The 14,571-nt window shown below is 46.1% G+C and overlaps 1 protein-coding gene and 1 long non-coding RNA gene across 8 annotated transcripts in view; one reads left to right on the top strand and one right to left on the bottom strand.

Annotated features, from left to right (window-relative positions):
* Window positions 1-4,307: 4,307 nt before the first annotated feature.
* LOC139077119 (uncharacterized) lies at window positions 4,308-11,153 on the bottom strand. 2 transcript variants are annotated; one of them, XR_011529418.1, is made up of 3 exons: window positions 11,028-11,153; window positions 4,865-4,979; window positions 4,308-4,691 (listed from the first exon to the last, which is right to left on the bottom strand). It is a non-coding gene; the product is annotated as an uncharacterized lncRNA (long non-coding RNA). The 2 variants fall into 2 exon arrangements; XR_011529417.1 differs by having other exon boundaries at window positions 4,308-4,687.
* Window positions 11,154-11,244: 91 nt separating this feature from the next.
* Window positions 11,245-14,571, top strand: part of ACAP2 (ArfGAP with coiled-coil, ankyrin repeat and PH domains 2) — a 143,921-nt gene continuing 140,594 nt past the window's right edge. For all 6 annotated transcript variants that reach the window (XM_070583465.1, XM_070583462.1, XM_070583460.1 and 3 more), the window contains exon 1: window positions 11,245-11,726. In XM_070583465.1, coding sequence (XP_070439566.1) covers window positions 11,674-11,726 — 53 coding nt within the window. In that variant the 5' untranslated portion in view covers window positions 11,245-11,673. The remainder of the gene's footprint in view (window positions 11,727-14,571) is intronic.

Below are 14,571 nucleotides of genomic sequence, written 5' to 3'. Positions count from 1 at the left end.
GGTGAGGAGGAGGCAAGGTATTTCTTGCATGAAGAGAGCAGCATGAAATGAGCAGCATCTGCAGGGACCCAGAAACCTGAAACAGCACAGTACGCCTGGGAACTCTGGACAGTCTGTCATGACTTGAGCATAAAGTGTTAGAAGGGGAATGGAGAGAAACTCCTTCAGCACACATCTGTAGAGCATCTACTAAGAGCTGGGCACTGTGCTACAGACTAGGACACGTAAATAACAGAGTCAGTTCCTGCCCTTGAGCTCACAGTCTGTGGAGGGACAGTGTGGTATGTGTTACAATAGGGGAGTATACACAGGGTGCACTGGGAGTGCAAATAAGGGCCCCAAATCCAAAGGGAAGGTTTCCTGGAGAAGATGGCACCTGAAGTGGATTCTGAAAGATGAGTAGCAATAATGCTGCCGAAGATCTGAGAAGGCTGGTCTGAGTGCAGGGCATGCTGTGTGTTAGTAAGCAAACAGGGTAGGTCAGGGTAATGAGCGATGTCATCATTTTTGGGTCACTGTTGTGAACTGTGTTTTGGCCCCTCCCCCAAAATTCGTATGTTGAAGCCCTAACTCCAAGGTGACTATATTTGGAGATAGGGCATTTAGGGAGGTAATTTAGGTTAAATGAGGTCATACGGGTGGGGTCCTAATCTAATATGACTGGTGTCCTTATAACAAGAGGAAAGGCTACCGCGGACACACGCACACAGAGAAAAGGCCAGGTGAGGACACAGCAAGAAGGCAGCCTTCTACAAGGAGAGAGGCCTCAGGAGAAAGCAAATCTGCCAACACCTTGATCACTGGACTTCTAGACTCCAGAACCAGGAGAAAATAAACTTCTGTTGTTTAAGCCACTCAGACAGTGGTATTTTAGTGGTATTTTGTTATGGTAGGTCTAGGAAACTAATACACTGCCAGTCTCACTCTCTCCGATTTAGTCTCTGTTCTGCTACTAAACATTATCTTTCTAAAAAGCGAATCTGGTCACATTACTCCCTGGCTGAAAATGCTATAGTGTCTTCCCACTGCTTTCTTTGCACGGAACACAGGAGATCTGGCCTTTCTGGGCAGCCTCACTTTTTACCCTTGCACCACCACTTCCAAAACTTCAGTCATACAGGCCATTTCAGCCATGGTCTTCAAGTTGAACAAGCAACAGAAACTGCCTCTGGCTGATTTAAACAGGAAAGGAATTCCTTAAAATGCTGTTAGGTGTTTGCATTAGTCAGCTCGGGCTGCCACAACAAGGTACCACGGACGGGGTGCTTAAAGAACAGAAGTTTATTTTCTTACAGTTCTGGAGGCTGGAAGTCCAAGATCAAGGTGCCAGCAAGGTTGAAGTCTGGTGAGAGCTCCCCGCCTGGGTTGCAGATGGCTGCCATTTCCCCGTGTCCTCTCATGGCCTTTCCTCTGCTCATGTGGAAAGAGGGAGAAAGAGAGCAAGCTCTCTGGCCTTTCTTCTTAAGAGGACATCAATCCTATCTGATGAGGGTCCCACTCTTATGACCTCATTCAACCTTAATTACTTCCTTATAGGCCCTATCTCCAAATACAGCCACACTGGGGGTTCAACATACAAATTTTAGGGGATACAAACATTCAATCCATATCGGTGTTGATAGAAGCTTTATTCATGATAGCCAAAAACTGGAAACAACTCAAATATCCATCAACAAATAAAAAGATAAATATGGGCCAGCCCAGTGGCACAGCAGTTAAGTTTTGATGTTCCACTTCAGTGGCCTGGGGTTCACCAGTTTCGATCCTGGGCGTGGACCTACACATTGCTTTTCAAGCCATGCTGTGGCAGAGGTCCCACATATAAAGTAGAGGAAGATGGGCACAGATGTTAGCTCAGGGCCAGGCTTCCTCAGCAAAAAAGAGGAGGATTGGTGTTGGATGTTAGCCCAGGGCTAATCTTCCTCAAAAAATAAAAATAAAAATAATAAATAAAAAGATAAATAAATTGTGGTATATCCATATAGTGGAACACAACTCAGCAATAAAAAGGGACAAACTACTGACACATACAACATGGGTGATTTCCAAAAATGTTATGCTGAATGAAAGAAGCCAGACATAAGAGTATACACTGTATGATTACATTTATATGAAATTCTAGAAAATACAAAACTAATCTACAGTGACTGAGAATATACCAGTGATTGTGTAGAATGGGGAGTGTGGGAGGAGTGACTACAAAGGGTCCCAAGGGAACTTTTTTGGGTGATGGGAATGTCATATATCTTGATTGTGGTCAAGACATCAAACCATACACTTAAAATGGATTCACTTTAATTTATCAAAACCATACCTCAGTAAAGTTGATTTTCTAAAAAATTATTAGAAAGCTGTCAGGTGGTTCCCAAGATCACGAGGAGGGTAGAGATCTAGGTTTGGGCTTCCCAGAGGACAGTGATGGTACCTATAATCACAGCCCAGAACAATCCAGTGAAGATGCCAGGCCTCTGCCACCTGCTACAGACATTACAGCCTGTGCCAGCCCCAACACTGACCCTGGACATTGCCACCCTAGGCCACTGCCACTGAGCCTTGGAAACCAAGATGCATCTCCCATTGCTGCCACTCTGGTCCCCAGATTGGATCCCGAGCAACTGCTGCTGCGTCTATGACTTGAGACCAAGTCTCGGCAATTGCTTCTCATTGGCCAAGCCTAGGTCACAACCCCTCTCCCTGGGTGTGAGGAGGGCCGGGAAAGAGAATGACAACCATCTTCCAGCTTTGAGAGTGGCAGGTGGACTCCGCTGTGTAAAGTGGAGGATTCCCCACACATTCAGGGCATTCAAAGACAAAGACTGTATTAGTTTGCTAAAGCTGCCATAAAATACAACAGTCTGGGTGGATTAAACAACAGAAATTTGTTTTCTCATGGTCCTGGAGCTTAGGAGTCCAAGATCAAGGAGTCGGCAGGTTTGGTTTCTCTTGAGGCCTCTCTCCTTGGCTTATAGACTGCTGTCTTCTCACTGCATCTTCACCCAGCCTTTTCTCTTTGGGTGTGCATCCTTGGCATCCCTTCCTCTTGTTATAGGACATCAGTCATACTGGATTAGGACCCCACCCTTATGACCTCATTTAACCTTAGTTACCTCCCTAAAGGCCCGAACTCCAAATACAGTCACATTCTGAAGTACTGGAGTTCACAGCTTCAACAACATATAAACGTTGTGGGAACACAATTCAGCCCATAACAGGCAAGGAGTCCAGTGAGGATGTTACTTGAAATGATCTAGGCAAGAGATATTGACGGCCTGAACCAAGGCAGTGGCATTGAGGTTTGGAAGGGGGGCACAAATTCAAGAGCTATCATGTCGGAAACAGTTAACAGGATCTGACGATCAACTAAATGTGGTGGTTATGAAAGAGGAAGACTTCCAGGAAAGCACTCAGAGAGACCACAGCCAAATCAAGAAGTCAGGAAACAAATGCTTAGAAACCTTGGTGTTTTCAGGCCCAGCCCCGTGGCCGAGTAATTAGTTCGTGCACTCTTCTTCGGCGGCCCAGGGCTTCAAGGGTTTGGATCCTGGGCGCAGACATGGCACTGCTCATCGAGCCATGCTGAGGTGGCATCCTACATGCTGTAACTGGAAGGACCCACAACTAAAAATACACAACTATGTACCGGGGGGCTTTGGGGAGAAAAAGGAAAAATAAAATCTTTAAAAAAAAAAAAAAAGAAAGAAATCTTGGTGTTTTGGATCTATGAGGATTGTAGATGGGCAAAGAGTAAGTCGTCTTAATATGTAATAAACGCAGCTGTGGTCCAGGCCCCTTTAGCCTAAATCTACCCTTTCATCTCAAACCCTTGGCTTGCTAGATATAAAAAATGTTATGTTCTGAATGTTGAAAACATCATATATTTAAATTTCAACTCAATCTATATTTGGTGAGAACCTACTACTTTGCTGGTCTCAGTGCCAGCTCCTCGAGTTACAAAATGAACATCAGCTAGCATTGATTGAGTTTGAATTATGAAGGCTGTGCATCAGAATCATCTGTGGGACTTATGCCCAGGCCCCACCTCCGGAAAATCTCATTTAGGAAATGGGGCTCATGAATCTATATCAAAACAAACAAACACAAAAAGACTTTACAAGGGATTCTGTTATACAGCTAGGATGAAAAGCTATCAATAAGTCAGGCATTATTAGGACTTTTCTGTATATCTTGTTTGATTCTAATTCTAATCACCCTAACACACAAGTCTCATTATTTGAGTTTATAATCTGGTGGAGAAATGCATACATGTACACAAGTAATCACAGGGATTTTAATAAGGAAAAAATCACTTTGGGGGAGAAATGCATCCATTTATTCAACATTTATCAGACACGTAGTAAGGGCCAAGCACTGGGCTTGAGTTAGAAAGATGAAAAGAACATAATGTCATCAGCCAGAAGCTCCAGGTCTGAAGAGATTATGAGTATAAAAATCTCAAAGTACAGGGGCCGGCCCGGCGGCACAGCAGTTAAGTGTGCACATTCACCTTCGGCGACCTGGGGTTCGCTGGTTCAGATCGTGGGTGCAGACATGGCACTGCTTGGCAAGCCATGCTGTGTTGGGCATCCCACATATATAGCAGAGGAAGATGGGCACGGATGTTAGCTCAGGGCCAGTCTTCCTCAGCAAAAACAGGAGGATTGACGGCAGATGTTAGCTCGGGGCTAACCTTCCTCAAAAAAAAAAAAAAAACTCAAATTATAATACTGAACTGAATTCTATTCTAAGAATTATGTACAACAGGTGACAGAACAACCAAAGCACAAAGGAGAAGACAGGTCACTGTGATAGGGAAGTATTTGAGATTCCACTTAAGCCAAGTTTTAAATAATGAATTGGAACTCACCAGGCACACAAAGGGAGGAGGCCTATTCAGGCAGAGGAAACATCATGTACCAAGGTGGGGCTGAGAAAGAAGCACACTGAAGCAGATGAGAGAATTCCTTCATGGATGGATGAATCTGTTTGGAGTAGAGAGACTGGCATCAAAGAAGGTAGGAAAGATGGTAGGTGCTGCATATTGAAGAGACCTTATATATGAAATTAAGAAATCTGGAGTTTATCCTACAGATTCGTGGTTTTCAAATTATACTCAGTGGGGCTATGAGTATTCCTTGGAGTCCACTGAGAGTGAGGAGTGGGGTGTGGGGCCAGGTGGGCAGGGCTCTTGGTCTCCCACCCTTGTTTCAACCACATCAGCTCTGTTTTTATCCATGTAACTGTGGGCATCAGTGAAAGACTTCTTCTTTTAAACAAAGGATTCCATGATAAAGGAAAGTTTGAAAACCATAGCTTTAGGTGATGATAAACCATTGGAGAATTTTAAGCAGGAGAGTGCAGTGAGTGAAAAGAATTGCCAAAAGTGTCAGATGCTGAAGAGATGTCAGGAAAAACAAGTTCTAAAAAGTGTCCTTTAGTTTGGCAACTGGAAAGTGACCTTATTGAAAACAGTTGATGGGGATGGGTAGGGAGTGGAGAACAGAATGCAGTGGATAGTGGAATGAAAAGGAGGAGAAAAGGTGGAGATTATGCTCTTAAGAGTCTTAGATAGTAAGCAATGGAAGGAGTTTGGCAATAGTCAAAGTGGAATTTATCCAATTCACAAGTCCCCCGCCTTTGCTAAATGATACTCCATCCACATGGTCATAGGGTGGGCTTCTGGAAGCCATGTGTGTACATGGCTGCCCTCTTGGCTGTAGTTTACTGGCCCTTGATGGGGTACGTCATCCAAGCTGGGTCAACACTTCCAGCAAGAAATTTAGAATTTGGGCCAAGAGAGAAAGTCCTTTCTCTCCGGTTGGTTGGTTAATCTTGGGAGCAGGGCCTGGAGAGTGAGATGAAGTGAGCTTCAAGTGTGCAGAAGAACGAAGAAGATGTGTGGAAAGGACAGAGCGGAGGGAGCATCCAGGGTTTACATGCCCTGGTTCCAAATCCTTCTCGTGGTCCATGGAAAGCCCGTCATCTGGGTTTGGGGTGAAACCATCATATCTTATCATTTTTGCCTTACTCAAATAGTGTCTCTTACTCACAAAAAAATGATTCTTTCTGATACAGAGGTGTATGCTTTTATTTCTTCCTCTCTTCTTCAAAGAGAAAAGAAAGGTCAGTTGAGAGGTAGGGAAAGGGGATAATTGATAGAGTCATTCTCAGAGAATGGAAGGGGTGAGGTCCGGGCACAAGGAAGAGGTGCACTTTCCTCTGAGATAGGTGGGTAAGAAGTAAGGAAGATGGGAATGTAGATGAATATATGGGTTAGGGTTAGGAAGAGTGTTCCCACCTAATGACTCCTATTTTCTTTGTGAAGAGTCAAAATTATCTACAGATCATGAGAGAGGTGGGCTACAGCTTGAGTGGCAAAGGTTGGGAAGAGCTATCATGCCAGTGGGCCAGGGATCTGGCCACAGATAAATAATACAGACAGTTGAAAGTCCTAAGTATGTAGTTTCTAGTTCTTGTATCACTAAATGCAGTGAAGCAGAGCCTCAGCCCTAAAAGCCTTCACCTCTTGCCCATTCAGTCCCCTTTAAAATACAACACTGGGGCCCAGTGGCGTAGTGGTTAAGTTTGCAGGCCCCACTTCAGTGGCCTGGGGTTAGCAGGTTGGGATCCTGGGCACAGATCTAACACCGCTTGTCAAGCCATGATGTGGTGGCATCCCACATAAAATAGAAGAAGACTGGCACAGATGTTAGCTCAGTGACAATCTTCCTCAAGCATAAAGAGGAAGATTGGCAATAGATGTTAGCTCAGTGACAACCTTTCTCACCACAAAAAAAAAAAAAAGAGTCTTGGGGTGAGAGTTTGGGGGTGTGAAGTGAACATGTGGGAGCCAGATAGCAGGAGACATTCAAGGTTGAGCTTGAGCATGGAATGTTCTGGATGAGACAAGTTTTAAGGTGGGAACATTTAAGGACTGTCTGAAGTGACATATTTTGAGACAAAGAGATAAACTTTCTTCTTTCTCTGTGAATGGCACCACCTCCCACCAGTCACCCAAACCTGAAACCTGGAGTCACCCTAGGAGTTTAGTCCTTTTTTCCTCCCTCATATTCAGTTGGCTATCAGATTCTTTCAGTTGTATTTCCTAAACACCTCTTGATTGCAGTTGCCTTGGTTGAAAACCTTGATATTGCTTACAGCATTTGGTTTCAGTCCCAATGGTCCCACCTCTTGCTCCACTCTCCTTTAAAACTCAAATCAGATAACGTCACTCCTAGAATTAAACTCTTCCAATGGCTTCCCATTGCCTTAAAATACAAATGCCTTAGCATGGCTGACAAGGTCCTTTGTATCTGGTCACTGTTGACCTCTGTGCTTTGGTCACATAGTTCCCTGTGACTAAAGGTCCTTGCAAAGACCTTCCTCACCTTCCCTTGGATCTTACTTTTTCAAGACTCCTCATATCTGCAGAGATATGAGAACCCTTATTTCCTTCCCCAGGAGAAATGGCTGTCAGAGTATGAGTAGCCCCCTGCGCATACTCCTGGCCCAGAACTTACCACACGCTTCCCCCTCTGGTTTGAGAGCTCTAGAGGGGAAACATTGTTTACTTCACCTGTAAACTTCAGAGCCTACCATATGGGTCTGGCCACAGTACATGCTCAATGGATGCTATAGAACGAATGAATGTTGACATCACCTTAGCTGACGGTAGGAGTTGGGGTGGAGGACTGTGAGTCATAGGCCAAAGTCCTGGATGAACATGAGGGTTCACCAGCTGTGTTTTATGGGGCCTGGCCATCAATAAACTCTTCTAGGGAAATCGCATTGTCTACTTGTCAGCTGTCCTGCAGCCCCCATCCTGACCCCATTCCTGTACAAATGATTAGTTGAGTGATCCCACCCTTCCATTGGCTTGCCAGGGACCTGTGTGACCTGTCATGAAAAGATGAGCTGCGTTAATCCGATTTTCTCCTGGAATCTGGGAATTGAGAAACAGATTAAAGTGATAAGCTCCAGAAGCAGAGGGTGATAGGCTATAGCAACAATTGTCAAGAAATATAGAGCAGAAATGGCAGTGTGGCCCTGAAACTTATTTTTACGACCTGTGAAATGTTTTCTAGTATTTTGAAAGTGTTGCCAAATTTGAAAATTGGGAGGTATCACGTTAAAATCCGGCTATTGCTTTTCTTGTACAATCTGAAGGTCTCATATGGCAAAAACTTACTGGAACTGAGCAGTACACAGGGCATGTGCTTTCCCCTTCACCATGGCTGAGCCCCCTCCATACTGCTTACACTTGGCCAGCTTCATTCCTTTACATTATCTGCTTGGCACCTACAGCCATCTGACAACCAGCTTGTTGAAGGAACCAGTAGTGATGAGGGATTATATGCAAGCCAGGTTGACAGGGGAACAGAACCCATAAGAGAGCAGAGAGGAAACTTGCCATGAGTCGAGGAGTAGGTGAGAAAGAGAGAGATACAGCCACCAAAAGAGGGAAATCATTTCTCAGCAATGCCTGGGTTCCTGGGCTTCCCAGTTCCAGTACCTGCCCCTGGTTACTCTCATCATAACTCCCTTTTCTTGAGATAACTTGCAATGCAATTAGGCAAGTGAAGGCAGGGAGTTACTAGGAAATTGGTGGATAACAGCAATGAGGAAAGTGAGTGTTATAGCTGGATGACATTAGCCTGAAAAAAGAAGAAATTCCTGCATTAAGGTGAAATGTGAACTGTAAGTTGCTGTCAAGAGTTTGACTCTTGCTGACTGTATCCTGGCCCAGGAGGATTAAGGAGGTGGGGACTGGACAACTTTGCTCAAGAGGATGTATAATCAAAAGTATCCTCAAAGGAAATCCGAAGCATTCTGGGAAGGGCTATGGGTATGCAGGGTTCCAGACGGTTTGGAGAAAGGGGCTGGGAAGTCTGAGGAGAAAAAATTTGGCAGAGATTTAAGGTTTGATCATTTATATCCTTTAAGACTGTAGACTGGGCCTGGTAATTAACCTTCACTGTGTGTTGAAAAGAGAGGTCTGTATTTCAGCAAACAGAGAAGGCTTCCTGAAAGAGGTGGCATTTGAGCTGCATTTTAAAGAGGAGAAGAAAAGGAAATGCGTCACAGGCAGACAGCCACAACTGCAAAGGTCGAATTCTAAAGGGGAGAGTTGGCAGTTTGCAGTTACAGTCTGTCGTCATGGGACCTGTGTTTGGCCCAAGTCACCTAGCAGGTTATTTTTATATCTTGGGGCCTTGGTTTCCATTATTATAGCAGTTAAGTTCTCACGTTCCGCTTCAGCGGTCCGGGGTTCGGGGTTCACCGGTTCAGATCCCAGGTGCAGACCTACACACTGCTTGTCAAGCCATGCTGTGGCGGCATCCCACATACAAAGTAGAGAAAGATGGGCATGGATGTTAGCTCAGGGCCGGTCTTCCTCAGCAAAAAAGAAGAGGATTGGCAGCAAATGTTAGCTCAGGGCTAATCTTCCTCAAAAAAAAAAAAATTATATTTCTTCTATTCTAAGACTCACTGTTGCCACCCCATCCCACTTCTAATATTTCTTAACTTAGGCGATATCTTATAATAGATACCCCAAAATTCTTGCTTTACCACAGGGCAGAAAAGAAAAATTGAGACAGTGTTATCACTAAATGGGTATATTAGCCGTCCACAGAAAGATGTTCATCTGCAAATTAGCTTAGTTGAGTTATTTGCAGTGATGGTGCCTTGCAGTTGAATTTTAATTTGACTCCCAAAGTGTGACTTTAGGTGTCTTCCAAAAGGTTACATTGTGTTGAAGCATTGAAACAATAAAGTTATTGTCTATACAGATTACATCAGGAACACAATTAAATGCAGAAATGGCCTCTCTTTCTAAATTTGACATAGAGTTTACAAGTCTGGAAGCGGCTGGCTTGATCAACTGAAGTGTCTGAAGACACTGAAAGTTTACCTGTCAATGGTTTCTAGCGATCAAGAGAAGCTGTGTAGATTCCAGGGATATGTAATGCAATTTAAAAAAGAAACAAAGTTTATAACCAAATAAGAAACATACAACGCTCGGCTATTCTTTGAACTGTCTCAAAATTGTATTGTTATTTTTTAAAGATGCTACAGAGATCAAGATATAACAATAGGTTATGAAAAAAAAGCAAGCCATCATGCTATAACTAGCCGATGGTCAAATGGATTTTATAAGACTTTAGGCTGTGGAAGTGAGGCGGCTTAAACTTAACCTTTGATTACAGTACTGAAGAAGAAAGTGGTACAATTACGATAATAGCCAACATTTACGGGATGATTACTATGTGGTACTGTGTTAAGTGCCTTTAGAGTTGTTATCTATTTTAGCCTCAGGACAACTCTATCAGATCACTGGTGTTATCTTCTTTTTACAGAGAGAAAGCCAGGAGCTAAATCCAGGAAGTTTGCCTCTAGACTCATTCAGAGCCACCGTGCTGTCCGAACACCCTTACCTGTGCGTTTTTACGGATATGCCTATGCTTTTTAGGTTGTTTTAAAAAGTCTACATTTAAATATAACGTATCCATGGTACTTTTTACAATCAGTGGCGTCTTAGAATCAAAAGGATGGTAAATACCTGCCTTGCAGGATTATTGTTAGGATCAGATGATGACCATCTTGCAGTGTTCCTAGAAAAATCGTGGATCAGAGGGCAAGTCTTGCAAGTCAGAGAGAGCCTGATTTTGGAAACTCTATCATCTTAGAACTGGCAAGGCTACTGAGAAAGGTGTCAGTAAGGAGGAATGTCTCCCGCGGTTTTGAGAGCGGTTCCTCCACCTGGAAGGCCCTACCTCTCATACCTGTCCAAATCCTTCCGATCTTTCCATGTTCACCCCAAATGCCAGCTCCTTCAGCAAGTCTCTGCTTATATGAAAAGATATACATGGGAGATATTTCCAAATTATTAAGAGATGAAGCCAATAACTGAAAGGCGGATTTTATCATTAAAGTTACCCTTGCGCCTCTCCTGGCCTCAGTTTCTCTAATCTGAAAGGTCGCGGTGGTTTAGGCTATCTTTTTCTTTTACAATTTCTACTCCTACCTACCCTCTTCAGATTTCTGCCAAAGCTGCCTTAAGAAGCTACTCTCCTCAGACCTGCAGGCGGCGGCTCCTCAGCGTAAGCAGCTCAGCAGGGCGGGGCTGAAGAAGCAGGAGAGGCGGGGGCTCCGCGGGAAGCGCGCCGCGCAGCCACGTGACTTCCTTCCCAAGGAGCCTCAGCGGCCGGCCTCCCAGCAACCGGTGCGTCCCGCCTAACGACGCTCGCGCATCCCGGTTGGCCCTCGGGGACGCCGGGGGCAAGGAGGCACCCACGGTCGCGCTGCTCATTGGCTCGGGCTGCCGTCGCTCAGGCGCGTTGCCGGAGCGCCCGCAGGCGGTGCTGCCGGAAGCCCCGCCCATTAGCCGCCGGGTTCGTGGCTGGCTGGCTGAGCCTGTCACTCCCGGGCCGTTTCCCTGAGGCCGGCGCTCTACTGGGGGCGGGAGGAAGAGGGGCCGGACTGGGGCCTGACGAGCCGTAGCTGTTGCCGCCGTCTTCGCGGCTGCTATGACCAGCGGGCGAGGCGCCTCCTGCAGCTCCGCGCGGCCCTAGTCGCGGCAGTGCGGCCGCCGTAGCCGTCTGCGTCCCCAGCGCGGCCGCTCCCGCGGCTCCCTCGGCCCTTCCAGCGCCGCCTGCGAGGCGAGGCAGAGGCACGATGAAGATGACGGTGGATTTCGAGGAGTGTCTGAAGGACTCGCCCCGCTTCAGGTAACCGGCGTGGCCGCCTGGCGCCGGGCCGGCATCCCCCAGAGCTGCCTCCCCCGGCGGTGGGGGCGTGAGAGCCGGCCCGCGGGACGCGCGCGGGGCCCCGCAGCCCGCGCCTTCGACGGGGCGAGCGGCCGATGCCGCCCTCCCGACCGCGAGGGCACTGCAGCCCCGGCCACCCCTCCTGAGGGGCGAGGCTGGGCCGGGAGGGGGACGTCGCCTCCTCATCCCCCCTCCCCGCCCTGTGCCCGGGGCGGAGCGCCGCGCTCCGAGGAACCGGGGTGCAGCCGCGTCCCCGAGGACTGGTGCCCTCTGCGGGCGCGCGCGCTCGGCCCTTCCTCTCGCAGCTCATCCTTTCCCCTTCCTTCCGCTCCTGCTGGGTTTCCACCCCCACCCCACCCCCTCCTCCAGGGAGCCCGCGGGCCCCCCTCGCGCAGTTCACTTAGTTCCTCTTTGCGCCTTTCCGCTCCCCTTACCCCGGGGAGGGGGAGTGGGGGCGAAGTGGGACGGCGCTTACTGCCGCTTGCGTGTCCCCCCTGCCGGAGGGGGCTCGGGTGGGCGCTGGCGGTGGATGTGCCCGGGGGCCGGGGGCGGGAGTGCAGTGACCCGCCACCTTCCGTCGACCCCGGTCCGGGAGATCTGCTTTTCTCTTGCGCCTGAGCTCTTTGAAGGGGGCCCCGCCGTCGAGAGGTGCTGGGTCGAGGGGCGAGGACGAGGAGCAACAGTGCATTTCTGTCTTGAGAACGGAAGTAGGAGGGCCCTGAAGACTGCATTTGTGTTCCTCTTCCAGCAGCGTCGGCCCGGGAGGGCCCTGGATCGCAGTCGGATGCTCCCAGTGGATCTGTCACATAAACTGACGTGCTGGCACTCAGATTCACATGGGCCCGCCCTCCCTCCCGAGTGGGAGGCGGCGGTCCTGAGGGTGCCCGGAGTGCATGCTCTTTCCGTTTCGCGCATCGTAGGAAACTCTTGAATTGTTTTGGAGAATGGAGCTGTGCTAGGTTGCGTTTTACAGTGCATTTACAAGGCTGTCCTTAGGCGTTAAGAAAATAAGGCCTTAAAACTTGCGTTAGTAGTGACATTTCTTGAACGCTTCCCTAGAGCATTGGTGTGTGTGTGCCCGCTGATCTCTGTGCCAAGCCTGGGTTGTAAATTCATGCATCCTCCGCCTGAGAACTCACTGTTCTCATCCTCATCACTGTTAATTTGATTTCCCATTCTCTTTCCAGTGAAAAGCAAAGAGAAATATTGTAAAGTTAAGGAACTCCTACTTTTAAGAGAAAATTTAAGATCGTTTTTTGGTTTTGACTTTTGGGTTTTTTGTGGGTTTGTTTTTGGTGTTAATTTTATTTGGAGCTTAGCGTCCTTGCTTGTGAAAAGCTGCACTTGGTTTGATTGCTATTGTTGGTATTAGTTTTTGAAACTTTTATGCTCTGAGTGTAATTGAAGGACTGGCAGGAGACACAAATGGATTGTCTAGGATAGTTCGCAGGTTAAATTCCAGGACCATGTGCAATTGAAGTAATTTTTAAAACGTACCTTTGAAAGTTCTGCTTTTTGTGAAATTTTTATTAATATGACTCAGCTATTTATGTTTTAGTGAGTTAATCACGGCATTTTTCTCCTGGAGAATGTGGCTTTGTGCTCAGTTTGTTTCACATTTTAAGTTTGACTTTTTTAGAAAACAAGTTGAAAGAAGTGGTTTGGAAATGCTTCCAGCCACTGATGTTGGTCACAAACCATGTGATATCTTTGTTTTTGAAATAAAGGAATCATTGAATATAAAATAAGAAAAGGATACTGATTGAGTTATATGGAGTATGATACTGAACTTTTGTTAAACTTGAATATAATACCTGTTCTATTTTAATTAAGATATTAGAGATTTTCAAGAGTTGTTTCCAATATTCCAACTATTATGGGCTGCAGATTGGGAAGAAAAACCAAGATTCAAAGAGCTCCAATATCTTGCATACATTTTTGGCACTAGATTAGATTTGCAGTAGAGCAAAGAATGCCAAGGAATAAAAGTCTCATCATTTACATTCCTAATTTTTTTTGTGTGTGTGTGTGTGAGGAATATTGTCCCTGAGCTAACATCTGTTGCCAATCTTCCTCTTTTTGCTTGAGGAAGATTGTTGCTGAGCTAACATCTGTGCCAATCTTCCTCTATTTTATGTGGGTTGCCACCACAGCATGGCTTGACCAGCAGTGCTAGATCTGCTCAGGGATCCGAGCCTATGAACCCTGGGCCACTGAAGTGGAGCTCGAGAACTTCAGCACTACACTACTGGGCTGGCCCCTTACATTCCTAATTTTTACAGTTTTTCTATAACCCTATTACTTTGTAGGTTTCTATAGCATTTGAAAAGAATATTTCAGAAGTCTTTTTCTTCACATGCTTTATATATAAGAGAAACTTGGCTTTTAAGAGTATTGTGCATGTTAACGAATGGTATATTGAAACTTTCCTATCAAAATAGATTTGTGAGAGCTGGGCTTCTTTTTTTTTTCTTTTGAGAGCAAGGCAGCTGCACTGTTTATGCCTTTTAGTGTCCTGATCTATTGTGCTGTTTTTAGACTAATTACTATTTTTCTTTTCTTTCACAAATGAATCTTGTGGTATTAAAGTCAGCCACGTGGATGTAACTGCCTTGAGTGCTGTAGAATTAATGCAAAAGGCAGGTCTTGGTGAAGAAAAATTTCACCAGTGCTGAACTTTAATCATTAATTTCCTGTTAAACTGATAAAACATGACTGGGGACTGGTTGAAAGCTGGGGGGGGGGGGGAAGGATCTTGCAGTTGCAACATTGTCTTTAGTAATTTGAATAAAGCTGGTGGTTACTT

The sequence above is a fragment of the Equus przewalskii genome, chromosome 18, assembly GCF_037783145.1.
Source record: "Equus przewalskii isolate Varuska chromosome 18, EquPr2, whole genome shotgun sequence".
Taxonomy (NCBI): Eukaryota; Metazoa; Chordata; class Mammalia; order Perissodactyla; family Equidae; genus Equus; species Equus przewalskii.
This window is presented reverse-complemented; position numbering and strand designations above follow the sequence as displayed.